Source organism: Amphibalanus amphitrite, unplaced genomic scaffold, assembly GCF_019059575.1.
Source record: "Amphibalanus amphitrite isolate SeventyFive unplaced genomic scaffold, NRLGWU_Aamphi_draft 000098F_arrow, whole genome shotgun sequence".
Lineage (NCBI taxonomy): Eukaryota > Metazoa > Arthropoda > Thecostraca > Balanomorpha > Balanidae > Amphibalanus > Amphibalanus amphitrite.
Window position 1 is genome coordinate 348,272 of NW_024881593.1, and position 14,010 is coordinate 362,281.

At 44.5% G+C, this 14,010-nt stretch overlaps 3 protein-coding genes and 1 long non-coding RNA gene across 4 annotated transcripts in view; 2 read left to right on the top strand and 2 right to left on the bottom strand.

The window, feature by feature from the left end:
* LOC122380449 overlaps positions 1-14,010 on the bottom strand; it is a 42,725-nt gene that overhangs the window by 23,854 nt on the left and 4,861 nt on the right. The window lies entirely within an intron of this gene.
* LOC122380447 lies at positions 2,766-6,561 on the bottom strand. Its single transcript, XM_043363604.1, has 2 exons — positions 4,928-6,561; positions 2,766-3,093 (listed from the first exon to the last, which is right to left on the bottom strand). Exons 1-2 carry the CDS (start codon positions 5,971-5,973, stop codon positions 3,030-3,032), a joined length of 1,110 nt encoding a protein of 369 aa, XP_043219539.1. The 5' UTR covers positions 5,974-6,561; the 3' UTR covers positions 2,766-3,029.
* LOC122380446 lies at positions 6,597-10,322 on the top strand. The gene is made up of 2 exons (XM_043363603.1): positions 6,597-8,160; positions 9,995-10,322. Exons 1-2 carry the CDS (start codon positions 7,115-7,117, stop codon positions 10,056-10,058), a joined length of 1,110 nt encoding a protein of 369 aa, XP_043219538.1. The 5' UTR covers positions 6,597-7,114; the 3' UTR covers positions 10,059-10,322.
* Positions 11,193-13,315, top strand: LOC122380448 (protein C1orf194-like). The gene is made up of 3 exons (XM_043363605.1): positions 11,193-11,540; positions 12,177-12,403; positions 12,918-13,315. Exons 1-3 carry the CDS (start codon positions 11,535-11,537, stop codon positions 13,105-13,107), a joined length of 423 nt encoding a protein of 140 aa, XP_043219540.1. The 5' UTR covers positions 11,193-11,534; the 3' UTR covers positions 13,108-13,315.

Consider the following 14,010-nt stretch of genomic DNA (forward strand, 5'->3'; position numbering starts at 1 on the left):
TTTTATTACTGGCGGTCAATTCAAAACGGCGCAAACATTTAAAGGGAGATAATGACCTTTTTCCACAAAATCTGAGTTAGGATCATTTTCTGACAAAACACAACAAGTTATAATGTAAATTAAAACCATTTTGCTCAATGCGGTACCTTGCCGCAAATATCTCAACTTGAAGTCACGTTAGCGGGGAGCGCTGAAAATGACCGTTGAATAAGTACTTACATCACTTTTTGGTACTTGCATGTAATTTTGTAAAATGAGCGTATTCCTTACATTTGATCTTCATCACATCTAGTTAGTTAATGGTCGTCTATAGTGCCTTCAAAAGATATTCATGGTTTGGGGGTGGTTTATGTCTAAATTTACGCAACTATTTTTCCTGTTCATCATCTGAGGCCATATGCTGCTATTTTAGTAGCAACGACTCAATTTTGAATCGGTCCCGCCGACTGCACAATAAAAGAAGATAGATACAACACTTTTGCGGCATCACTGAAAAACTTATGCAGTACTGTTATCAAAATTCTCATAACACCGTTCGACAAACCTGAAGTCTTTTTGAAATAAATATGCTTGTATTTTTCGCTTCAGGCTCTGAGGCCAAAATAATGAATTTCGTAGTCGCAATCGCAAGATTTGGCTGCGTTTCTGGCGCATGCCGTTCATTTGTGGCGCAAAATAATACTTGGAAACAAAGAAGAGTAGGCACTATGTACGAATCTAATTAATTCTAAACCGAATTAGCTCTAATCCCAGGCGCGTAACCACCACTGGGGACACTGGGGACCGGTCCCCAGTAACTTTTGGGTTACTGGGGACCGTCCCCAGTAAAACCGACGACCTCCTCAATTTGCTTGATTAGCGAAATATTGTCTCTAAATCAACGTGAAGAGTAATCTGTAGTCAACGGGAGAGAAAACTATCCATAGTTTTGTCTTCCGTTAACAAAACAAAACATCCATGGATGGGACATTATGAACCCTGGCCTAAATAATACGCACCCGTTTTGTTTAGCCAGCGCCGGGTGGGTCTCTCAGCCAACTTCGCATGGTGGGGGGAGGCTTTTTGGCCACACCAGATTATCTCGGTAAGTAAGCAAGCTAGAAAGATGCGGTAAAAAGCAACAGATAGCTTGCTACAGTATCTTTCAAAATTACCTATATCATTTTTATCAGGTCATCACTGAGGTCACTGGAGGTCATCAAATGTGAAATTTTCACGAACTTTTGTTCCTAATTTTGACAACTTTTCACAAAACAGCACGTAAGTCAGAAACCAATAGAGCTGCAGTGCTGCAGGAAAGCGCATTCGATAGCTCTTTCAAAGGTCTTTCTGAGTAGGTAATGTTCTCAGATTTGACCTAAGGTCAATGGTTTATCTTCCAGACTGGCGTTTTTGCGGACAAGCTTTTTGTATCATAACTTTGGACTCAAAACTTGTATGACGTTGATGTTACCGGCATCGCGGTTGTCTCGTCGAGACGCGTCGAATGAAAGAAGAGCATTTCAATTTTCTCCCAATGACTTGCCTATAATGAAGAGGTCGTAAAAATGACCTGACATTAGGTCACCGATGTGAAAACTTTGAGATATAAAAATTGTTAATACTGATTTCCTCATGCAAAAGCTCGAGTTTCAAACTTCTGGGATGTAAACTGTATGATTTTTTTTTAATTCTTTTAGTAAATTTAGTCCAATCAGTTATCCTAAAGGAATAACAGAGCCACATTTTTTTTTTTAGAGGCATGGTTACTTTACTGACCTGGTGAGTGGTGACCTGAACTTAGGTGACCTGGGGTCAAAATTTTCACACACGATGCAAAGTTGAGATATCATAAGCTATACCAAGTTTCGCGGCGGTGCGAGCCGCGGTTTTCCCTACACGCGCAACAAAAACAACTGGCAGAAGTGGCCAAAAACGCCCCCGTCCTCTTCCCTCCCCGCACTCGGGCGAAGGCTGATCTTGAAATATGATATTTGGTCTCCGCGGCCCTTCATATGGTCCCCAGTAACTTCAGACTCGTGGTTACGCGCCTGTCTAATTCAAATTAGAATCCTTACAACCAAGCAACGACAAGGCGATAACATAAACAAAAACCCAAGCGTCGCTGTTTGAAACAAAAGCGCCATATACTGCGACTTTTTATAGAGAAGGACAAGAAGGACAACGCATTTCGGTGGGTGTTACAAGTACTGCAAGTACTGCTTCTTTTTTGCAAAAATAAAAACCTTTTTCACATACAAAATGTGCTAGGAAATTTTCATATTTTATAGAAACTACAGTAGAAATAGTATAGATGTCGAGTAATTTTTATTAAAGAAAAAAGAAAGCTCATTATCTCCCTTTAAACAGTGAAGATAGTGAAGCACGATTCAAAGTGTAGTACACCTTTCGTACTTTGAGCGGCGATAGCGGGATAACGGTGTGGAGCTTCGAGGATCGGTCTTCAGTTCCCGGACCAGAAAGGTGGGGCCTATGCAATGTCAAATTTCATCAAAATGGTGATACTGTCCCTTTAAAGGGACTATCCCACCTTCTAAAATGTTATAATTAGATAAATAAAAGAAGTTGACCTTTTCCTCGACATCAAAAATGTAAAAAGCCGAATAATATATTTAAAAAAAACGGTGAGCTTTCGGCCACTGGCCTTTATCAAACCAACGTGATAACAATGTTAAAAGACGATCCTGTGAATAATCTGGCTGCCATTTTTCAAAAACCGAAGATCGTGATATTTTAGAAAAGGCGCTACTCATAAGGGCAAACTATTTGATCGATCGATTGTCTACATAGTGTCCGATGTACGTAACATACATAATATACAATTGTACACGTAGCTGTCAAACACACATCGTATGGAAGGTATGTACACTAACGCCGATGTACATCACACACATAACAAAATAATATACACATACACATATTAATCGATTGAGTTGAAAAGGCTACACGCTCACAAGATACACATGATACAGGCGCTTACATGATTGGCCACGACGAAAGATTTGAGTTTATGTGCGGGCGGTTTGCTTTTATAAGTAGGGATTCTGCGATTTTTCTGTCCGGGTGGTCTTTGGAGCGATAAAGGACGCGAACCTGAAGAGGAAGGGATGATTTGTTTAGCGGCGCGCCGGGGTGGTGCTCACGGAAGTGGTCTCCCATCGGGGTCCCTTCGGATGCGCTCAAGGCGTCTCGTAAATGTTCGTTAAATCTTAGTCGAACAGGTCGTTTTGTCTCGCCAATATATGTGCCGTCGTCACCCTTTCCTTCACACAACTTACAATTTAGCCTGTAGACGACGTTCTTCTGTGTACAATCACCTGAAAAATCTGATTTACACATGTTGCATCGTGGGCCTCCAGGGCAGATAGGTTTAGATAGTGATGATCTAACCAGTTTGTTTCGTAGCTTTTGGGGGTTCCTCCATGCTATCCTGACAGCTAAGCCAGATTTCCTAACTTTACTTTGAATTTTGCATAGCAGTTCTTCATCTATGTACGGTAAACATAAGAAGCCATCTTCGCCCTTGTCTCGACTAACTTTACCCATCCTGGATCTGGACCCTTGCTGTTTGACCTCCCACAAGAGCCTTCTAAGAACTTTCTCTGGGTACCCATTTTGAACCAACAATGTCCAAATCTTGTCTATACTCGCCCTCTCTTTAGCACTGCTCGAAGAGTTCCTGATCGCTCGCCGAAACTGACTACGGACTATGTTTTGTTTAGTAGACTTCGGGTGGGCTGATTTATAGTGCAGGATGATCCCTGAGTTCGTAGGTTTTATGTAAAGTTCGGTTTCAATCTTCGTAACCTGGCCCTGGGTCACTACTGTCACTAAGGTATCTAGGAAGGCCACACCCGACTTTGTACCGGAATGCTCCATGGTAAAGCGGAGTGTCGGATGAAGCGAGTTTAAATGCGACAGAAAATCTACTAAAGCCTGCTCTCCATGGGTCCACACGCCTGCGTAATCGTCAATGTACCGAACCAAAAAGGACGGTTTCTGATCCAGGTTTTCTAACGCTTTGCGCTCAAAACGATCCAGAAAGAGAATGGCTATGGGAGGGGCACATGGATTGCCCATAGCGATCCCTAGTGTTTGTCGGTAAAATTTATCATCAAACCTAAATACGTTCTTGGTGAGACAATGCTGAAGGAGATGTTTAATATCATCCTGGGAGAGACCGAAGGTATCCACCTCATCCTGGTGAGCCTCTAACTTCTCCATCACCGCATCGATAGCCTCAGGGATGGGGATGCTTCCATATAAATTCACAACATCTATGCTGAAGAATATAGATCCCTCGGCGAGCCCCTGTCCCTCTGAGTGAGCTGCTAACCGCTGTAGGAAATCACTAGTGTCCCACAAGTGCGTTTCCACAAAGTTCAATAGCTGCTTAAGTATGCGTTCTAAAAGACACGATGTTTTTTCCGTAGGACCCCCACAACCAGATATAACAGGCCTGAGTGGCACTGACTCCTTGTGGTCCTTAGGGAGACCATAAAATACCGGAGTCCTGCTATGGGCCGGTGTCAGCTCCTTAATGGTGTTCTCCGGCAACTTTCCTTGTGACACAGCTTTAAAAACTCTTTTAGTCTCGGCTTCTACCTTGGGGACAGGATTTTTCTCAAGAACCTCGTAGTTTGTGGAGTCGTCTAAAATAGCAAGTGACTTGTTCACATAATCATCCCTATCCATGATCACGAAGCCCTTGCACTTATCGCTCTGCTTGAAAACTACATCATTAGATTTCTGTGCCTTTTTAAGAAAATCTAACTGCTCTCCTGTAACGTTACTTTCATGCACTATATGACTTTTATACGTTTTCACCACATCGTCTTTTAGCTGTTTCAATCTACGCTCCACATCTACACTGGAGGGTGGTGGGAATTTCTTGTCAGTGTCGGGGAAACGGAACGTAAGACCCGACCTGGCACGTGCTGATCTCCGGCTGCTGGTATCAGCTGAAGTTGCAGGTGCCACACGGTCGTCCAGTGTGCCGCCGTTGTCGTTGGCCGTCGCTGATGACCCCGCGATAGCCTCACTGTTGTTGACCGGTGGGGCGATGGAGGTGGCCACCGCCGGAGGCGCAGTGCTGGCTTGCGGACCGGAGGCAGGCGCTGTACCAACGGTCGTAGTCGCATCAGTCGCTGTAGTGTTCGCCGGTCTCGTAGTTGTAGTCGTGCTCGAAGTTCTGGATTCGTTGTCGTTCGTTAAAGTGGTCGGCGCAGCACTGTACGCAGATGGTTTCTGTCTGCGAATGGCATCTTGCCACCGTTTGCCATAGGCAAAACGCTCGATCCCCTTTTCAGCTTCTAGAAGTACGTCCTGGGATATCTTTTGAGAAATGGCAAAATTGGGCCCTTTCGAAAGCAACTGTAGATCATCTTCTTTAAGCACGAGTGAAGATAAATTCACAACCCTCCTTGTGTTTGAGAACAGAGCTGCATTGTCATGTGTAGACAGACGAAGCCGATCAGCCTGTAGCTTGCGGAACTTCTGAATCAGTCTTGGTCTATTGTCACGCAGAGTAACATGAAAAACTTCCTCGCAAGTCGAATAAATGTATGAGAGAAGCCTATCATCGTGAACACTTTGAATCTCTGCATATTGACGGTTGCGCTGTCTAAGAAGATATGCTTTTCTTCTGTACGCCTCGGCGATAGCTTCGTTTAATATCGAATGGGCGAAGGTCTTGCATTTCGTTTGTACCCTCTCAGAGTCACAAAATATCTTTTCTACAGGCTTTAGAGCTTCTTCTATGAAACGGGGATTGATCTTCTCTTTTCTGCAGGCAGTTAGGAACTCTATTCTCAGGATTGTCTTCGCAAGTTTTTCCGGATTTTTTAATGTTTCAACGAGCACTCGGCGACGGTCACTGCTTGGTTCCAGATTGGTAATATTACTAAGTGCTCGAGCGAGGAACATATTGAATATAATTAGATAAATAAAAGAAGTTGACCTTTTCCTCGACATCAAAAATGTAAAAAGCCGAATAATATATTTAAAAAAAACGGTGAGCTTTCGGCCACTGGCCTTTATCAAACCAACGTGATAACAATGTTAAAAGACGATCCTGTGAATAATCTGGCTGCCATTTTTCAAAAACCGAAGATCGTGATATTTTAGAAAAGGCGCTACTCATAAGGGCAAACTATTTGATCGATCGATTGTCTACATAGTGTCCGATGTACGTAACATACATAATATACAATTGTACACGTAGCTGTCAAACACACATCGTATGGAAGGTATGTACACTAACGCCGATGTACATCACACACATAACAAAATAATATACACATACACATATTAATCGATTGAGTTGAAAAGGCTACACGCTCACAAGATACACATGATACAGGCGCTTACATGATTGGCCACGACGAAAGATTTGAGTTTATGTGCGGGCGGTTTGCTTTTATAAGTAGGGATTCTGCGATTTTTCTGTCCGGGTGGTCTTTGGAGCGATAAAGGACGCGAACCTGAAGAGGAAGGGATGATTTGTTTAGCGGCGCGCCGGGGTGGTGCTCACGGAAGTGGTCTCCCATCGGGGTCCCTTCGGATGCGCTCAAGGAAGGGATCCCTTCGGATCCCTTCCTCTTCAGGTTCGCGTCCTTTATCGCTCCAAAGACCACCCGGACAGAAAAATCGCAGAATCCCTACTTATAAAAGCAAACCGCCCGCACATAAACTCAAATCTTTCGTCGTGGCCAATCATGTAAGCGCCTGTATCATGTGTATCTTGTGAGCGTGTAGCCTTTTCAACTCAATCGATTAATATGTGTATGTGTATATTATTTTGTTATGTGTGTGATGTACATCGGCGTTAGTGTACATACCTTCCATACGATGTGTGTTTGACAGCTACGTGTACAATTGTATATTATGTATGTTACGTACATCGGACACTATGTAGACAATCGATCGATCAAATAGTTTGCCCTTATGAGTAGCGCCTTTTCTAAAATATCACGATCTTCGGTTTTTGAAAAATGGCAGCCAGATTATTCACAGGATCGTCTTTTAACATTGTTATCACGTTGGTTTGATAAAGGCCAGTGGCCGAAAGCTCACCGTTTTTTTTAAATATATTATTCGGCTTTTTACATTTTTGATGTCGAGGAAAAGGTCAACTTCTTTTATTTATCTAATTATATTCAATATGTTCCTCGCTCGAGCACTTAGTAATATTACCAATCTGGAACCAAGCAGTGACCGTCGCCGAGTGCTCGTTGAAACATTAAAAAATCCGGAAAAACTTGCGAAGACAATCCTGAGAATAGAGTTCCTAACTGCCTGCAGAAAAGAGAAGATCAATCCCCGTTTCATAGAAGAAGCTCTAAAGCCTGTAGAAAAGATATTTTGTGACTCTGAGAGGGTACAAACGAAATGCAAGACCTTCGCCCATTCGATATTAAACGAAGCTATCGCCGAGGCGTACAGAAGAAAAGCATATCTTCTTAGACAGCGCAACCGTCAATATGCAGAGATTCAAAGTGTTCACGATGATAGGCTTCTCTCATACATTTATTCGACTTGCGAGGAAGTTTTTCATGTTACTCTGCGTGACAATAGACCAAGACTGATTCAGAAGTTCCGCAAGCTACAGGCTGATCGGCTTCGTCTGTCTACACATGACAATGCAGCTCTGTTCTCAAACACAAGGAGGGTTGTGAATTTATCTTCACTCGTGCTTAAAGAAGATGATCTACAGTTGCTTTCGAAAGGGCCCAATTTTGCCATTTCTCAAAAGATATCCCAGGACGTACTTCTAGAAGCTGAAAAGGGGATCGAGCGTTTTGCCTATGGCAAACGGTGGCAAGATGCCATTCGCAGACAGAAACCATCTGCGTACAGTGCTGCGCCGACCACTTTAACGAACGACAACGAATCCAGAACTTCGAGCACGACTACAACTACGAGACCGGCGAACACTACAGCGACTGATGCGACTACGACCGTTGGTACAGCGCCTGCCTCCGGTCCGCAAGCCAGCACTGCGCCTCCGGCGGTGGCCACCTCCATCGCCCCACCGGTCAACAACAGTGAGGCTATCGCGGGGTCATCAGCGACGGCCAACGACAACGGCGGCACACTGGACGACCGTGTGGCACCTGCAACTTCAGCTGATACCAGCAGCCGGAGATCAGCACGTGCCAGGTCGGGTCTTACGTTCCGTTTCCCCGACACTGACAAGAAATTCCCACCACCCTCCAGTGTAGATGTGGAGCGTAGATTGAAACAGCTAAAAGACGATGTGGTGAAAACGTATAAAAGTCATATAGTGCATGAAAGTAACGTTACAGGAGAGCAGTTAGATTTTCTTAAAAAGGCACAGAAATCTAATGATGTAGTTTTCAAGCAGAGCGATAAGTGCAAGGGCTTCGTGATCATGGATAGGGATGATTATGTGAACAAGTCACTTGCTATTTTAGACGACTCCACAAACTACGAGGTTCTTGAGAAAAATCCTGTCCCCAAGGTAGAAGCCGAGACTAAAAGAGTTTTTAAAGCTGTGTCACAAGGAAAGTTGCCGGAGAACACCATTAAGGAGCTGACACCGGCCCATAGCAGGACTCCGGTATTTTATGGTCTCCCTAAGGACCACAAGGAGTCAGTGCCACTCAGGCCTGTTATATCTGGTTGTGGGGGTCCTACGGAAAAAACATCGTGTCTTTTAGAACGCATACTTAAGCAGCTATTGAACTTTGTGGAAACGCACTTGTGGGACACTAGTGATTTCCTACAGCGGTTAGCAGCTCACTCAGAGGGACAGGGGCTCGCCGAGGGATCTATATTCTTCAGCATAGATGTTGTGAATTTATATGGAAGCATCCCCATCCCTGAGGCTATCGATGCGGTGATGGAGAAGTTAGAGGCTCACCAGGATGAGGTGGATACCTTCGGTCTCTCCCAGGATGATATTAAACATCTCCTTCAGCATTGTCTCACCAAGAACGTATTTAGGTTTGATGATAAATTTTACCGACAAACACTAGGGATCGCTATGGGCAATCCATGTGCCCCTCCCATAGCCATTCTCTTTCTGGATCGTTTTGAGCGCAAAGCGTTAGAAAACCTGGATCAGAAACCGTCCTTTTTGGTTCGGTACATTGACGATTACGCAGGCGTGTGGACCCATGGAGAGCAGGCTTTAGTAGATTTTCTGTCGCATTTAAACTCGCTTCATCCGACACTCCGCTTTACCATGGAGCATTCCGGTACAAAGTCGGGTGTGGCCTTCCTAGATACCTTAGTGACAGTAGTGACCCAGGGCCAGGTTACGAAGATTGAAACCGAACTTTACATAAAACCTACGAACTCAGGGATCATCCTGCACTATAAATCAGCCCACCCGAAGTCTACTAAACAAAACATAGTCCGTAGTCAGTTTCGGCGAGCGATCAGGAACTCTTCGAGCAGTGCTAAAGAGAGGGCGAGTATAGACAAGATTTGGACATTGTTGGTTCAAAATGGGTACCCAGAGAAAGTTCTTAGAAGGCTCTTGTGGGAGGTCAAACAGCAAGGGTCCAGATCCAGGATGGGTAAAGTTAGTCGAGACAAGGGCGAAGATGGCTTCTTATGTTTACCGTACATAGATGAAGAACTGCTATGCAAAATTCAAAGTAAAGTTAGGAAATCTGGCTTAGCTGTCAGGATAGCATGGAGGAACCCCCAAAAGCTACGAAACAAACTGGTTAGATCATCACTATCTAAACCTATCTGCCCTGGAGGCCCACGATGCAACATGTGTAAATCAGATTTTTCAGGTGATTGTACACAGAAGAACGTCGTCTACAGGCTAAATTGTAAGTTGTGTGAAGGAAAGGGTGACGACGGCACATATATTGGCGAGACAAAACGACCTGTTCGACTAAGATTTAACGAACATTTACGAGACGCCTTGAGCGCATCCGAAGGGACCCCGATGGGAGACCACTTCCGTGAGCACCACCCCGGCGCGCCGCTAAACAAATCATCCCTTCCTCTTCAGGTTCGCGTCCTTTATCGCTCCAAAGACCACCCGGACAGAAAAATCGCAGAATCCCTACTTATAAAAGCAAACCGCCCGCACATAAACTCAAATCTTTCGTCGTGGCCAATCATGTAAGCGCCTGTATCATGTGTATCTTGTGAGCGTGTAGCCTTTTCAACTCAATCGATTAATATGTGTATGTGTATATTATTTTGTTATGTGTGTGATGTACATCGGCGTTAGTGTACATACCTTCCATACGATGTGTGTTTGACAGCTACGTGTACAATTGTATATTATGTATGTTACGTACATCGGACACTATGTAGACAATCGATCGATCAAATAGTTTGCCCTTATGAGTAGCGCCTTTTCTAAAATATCACGATCTTCGGTTTTTGAAAAATGGCAGCCAGATTATTCACAGGATCGTCTTTTAACATTGTTATCACGTTGGTTTGATAAAGGCCAGTGGCCGAAAGCTCACCGTTTTTTTTAAATATATTATTCGGCTTTTTACATTTTTGATGTCGAGGAAAAGGTCAACTTCTTTTATTTATCTAATTATATTCAATATGTTCCTCGCTCGAGCACTTAGTAATATTACCAATCTTCTAAAATGTTGTTAAAACCAGTTAAATTGTGCCCACTTTATAGATTGGATGACCAGGAACACGGTTCTGGCATTTATTTTTCATTAAACATCTTAGGCTTCCCATATTCCAAGCACAAACTTTCAAATATGTGACGTCACAGCCCAAAATTACCTCCTTCCCCAGGCCACATTACTGTCATAAAGCTGATTTTTTTTTTACTCTGTAGGCACCAAAACAAAGTTCAGACCAAGTTTTAAGCGATTTTTCAACGAACAAACCCATTTAAATCAGAATGACTAAACGACGTGACGTCACACTAACGGTCGCTCCATGTTGAAGATAGGGCCTTGTACAAGGCCCATTTTCAAATGAAGGGAACGAATTTCTTCAACACCAAGAGGCCGCGGGGGTTGCAACCTAGATAGATAGTGGTTTCTGAACCTCGCCGCAAACTTGGCTATCTCAACTCAAACCCCATGTTAAAGGTGGGATAGAGTCCCTTTAATCTAAGGAAAGACTACGCTCGCTTCGCTCGCTCCGTAATAACATTCAATGCCATAAAAGCAGGTTATCCCACAATGAAAGGGTTTCTTCATCAATGATGCGTAACCATGGAAACCGTGAGTTATCGACCAAATTCGCTGGCTGCTTATGACGGTTGTGAATGGTTGTGAAATCGATATGCGATAAACAGCACCGTGGGTGTAGAAAACCCGCTGGCGCCGAGCACAGCTGGACGGTGGTGGGGTCATAAGGGTCAATATAAAGTAAAACTTAGCATAGATAACCTGGCTATGGTTTAAAGCCGCTTCGGGCGCTGGGCAGGGAAGGGACTCGGCGGAAACTCATTCAAAGACGCAGTGAAACTAAGAAAGTGAAAAAGTGAAAGATATTGACAGAGAAAATCGGTGTCAACGAAGGCCGAAAGTAGACGTAACAAGAACGTAACCTGGATCCATAACATGTGGGTAAGTCCAAAAAGACATGTAATTACAACACAAAACGTTATTACATGAGCACCTATCGTACCAATCATTTTCGCCGAGCGTTTCAATACACTGCTCATTCGATAAATCTAAAACGCTACAATGCTGATTAAGTTAATTCAATGTGTAGGTAATGCATAGCGGTAGAGATCGCCATACACTGAATAGTGAATGGCATGCATTTCGCCTGTGTGATTGATTTCAGTACACATTAATGACAAACCTACCTATAGGTATTTATAAAAGCATTTTTACTAAACTCAAAGAACTTACCTCGCGCCTAGCGTGGCTTGAAAAGCGAAAAGCGCTACGGTGTATTCGAGGCTGCTGACTTAGTGCCAGTGGCGGATCCAGGGGGGGGGGGGGCAAAATGGGCATTTGCCCCTCCCAAACGGCATAATTTTAACATTACGCCTATGGACGAGGCATGGAAAGAATCGATAAATTGTTATGGTTTGCCCCCTCCAAAACTCTGAACTGGATCCGCCTTAGTGCCGCGTACGTAAACAAAGTAAAAACAGGCAAGTGTGCCCTGGCGGATGATAAATGCTCCCTAAAACCCATTTCAGCAACCGGTGCCCCCGAACAAATTGACAGCCTCCCTAAAACCCATTTCAGCAACCGGTGCCCCCGAACAAATTGACAGCCTCCAGTCCGTGGGAGCGGCTGCATAAGAACTGCACATTGTCCTCACACCGCCACTCCGTGTACCATTCGGACCCGCAAGCACCCCTCGACGCGCTCGACTTCGAGATCAAGGCCATCTACGACCAGGCCACGGGGCTGTTCACGTCCAAACACCTGGTCCTCGTGCAGCACGAGACATGCGGCGACGGCGACAGGAGGTGAGACTAACGCTACCTTTAAATTGTCACGATGTAAAGTCTTAGACTCATATGCGACATACATCCGTTTTAGGCGGTTGTCCTCTCCGCTAAGATACGATAGTAAAACGGTGAACAGGACTTTGTAAATTATAAGAATTCATTTGCGTAAATGATACATAAGCTATATCGAGGCATATCAAGACATATCGACACCTTTTTTTAACCCCACATTTGTTCTCCGGTGAATTTCAGACAAGTTGGTTAGAGACCTTCAAAAAAGGTACAATCACTCGATTTTTATCAAGTTTGTCTGTCTTGGCAGATAAAGCAATACCAGAACAGGCCTACGAACACACATATTTGATCAGGATCGGACGATTGGACACTTTTAAAAGGGAGATCTTTCGTGACTCCCGGAAATTCACGGAGAGCAGATGTGGGGTTTTAAAAAAGGTGTCGATATCAGGCAACAATACCATAATTCTATTATACCCATCTATTAGAACGCAACTATTCTTATGCTTTATTACAGCAAAACCCTGAAGCACCGTGTCAAGTACGTGCCCCCTGAGCAGCCTCTGCTGGGTCACCCGCTGCGCGTGGTGGAGGCGCAGAGGCGCATCCATCCGTGCTCGGTCCGGCTGGCCTGCGAGAACCCGCACACCACACTGACCAACGCCGGCTTCTCGCGGAAACCCAACGGAGGAACCTTCGCCACCTGAACATGACGCGTGTCTTGGAACGGTTTATGTCCCCTGATCATACAGCGACAGAGTTTCACTTTTTGTCACGGACGTGTTTGCGTGGATAAAATTGAATTTGTGAAAATTTTCTTAGGTGAAATTACCGTTTGTAAACATGAAAATATGCAATCGAAACAAAAGTGTTCCACAATCATTGCGTACGTTTCAATAAACGGAACTGAAGCTACCCACTGCAAGTGCCTATATTTTACCCAGGAAATTGTTAGGTATACCATCGACTATCGAGGTATCTGGAGAAATAAACAAGAAGGGATGGCACGCAGAAGTCAGTTGAGCGCAGGTATCCTGTATCCAGTATCGCATTGCACTCAGGTACCTACTTGCAGTGCCTCAGCTCGTTCAACGACACACTTTTTCCACACTGTCTCGCTCGCTCGTTTGTCACCAAAAAGGTGTCTTACGGGTTAACTGCACCAAACATCTTATAAGGGTCTTTAAATAGCCCTCTGTTCAGCAGAGGTGTGTGTTGATAACATGGGCGTAGGAACGGCTGGAACATTGTGGGTGCATGGGTGCAGAAATCTAGCCATGGCCGGTGAAGCGGGGGGGGGGGGTGTAGGGAGCGACACCCGAGCGAAGGCTCGTTACGAGCTTTGAGGGTGTACCATGTTGAAAAGGTACCGACCGATAAGTGGATTTGGAAGCATTGACCCTCGCATGTGTAGGGGGTCGGATGACCCCCCCTCCATGGTTTTTCGCAAATAACTCGCGCAAAAAGCGGCCGATCGCGACGAAACTTTTAATACCCTCGAGTTGATCAGTTACACCTACTATGAAAATTTCATGACCCTGACCCAAAAGACCTATGACCTGTGAACTGATTCTCGAGACCATGCTCGGCCGGAATCGCAATTTGGCGTA

Excerpts from the sequence above, each read along its gene's own strand:
- LOC122380447 (XM_043363604.1), bottom strand. The coding sequence starts at position 5,973 with ATGTCGAGGAAAAGGTCAACTTCTTTTATTTATCTAATTATATTCAAT. Across the intron at positions 3,094-4,927 it reads CGGAGATCAGCACGTGCCAG|GTTCGCGTCCTTTATCGCTC; the intron begins GTCGGGTCTTAC and ends CTTCCTCTTCAG.
- LOC122380446 (XM_043363603.1), top strand. The coding sequence starts at position 7,115 with ATGTCGAGGAAAAGGTCAACTTCTTTTATTTATCTAATTATATTCAAT. Across the intron at positions 8,161-9,994 it reads CGGAGATCAGCACGTGCCAG|GTTCGCGTCCTTTATCGCTC; the intron begins GTCGGGTCTTAC and ends CTTCCTCTTCAG.
- LOC122380448 (XM_043363605.1), top strand. Across the intron at positions 12,404-12,917 it reads TGCGGCGACGGCGACAGGAG|CAAAACCCTGAAGCACCGTG; the intron begins GTGAGACTAACG and ends GCTTTATTACAG.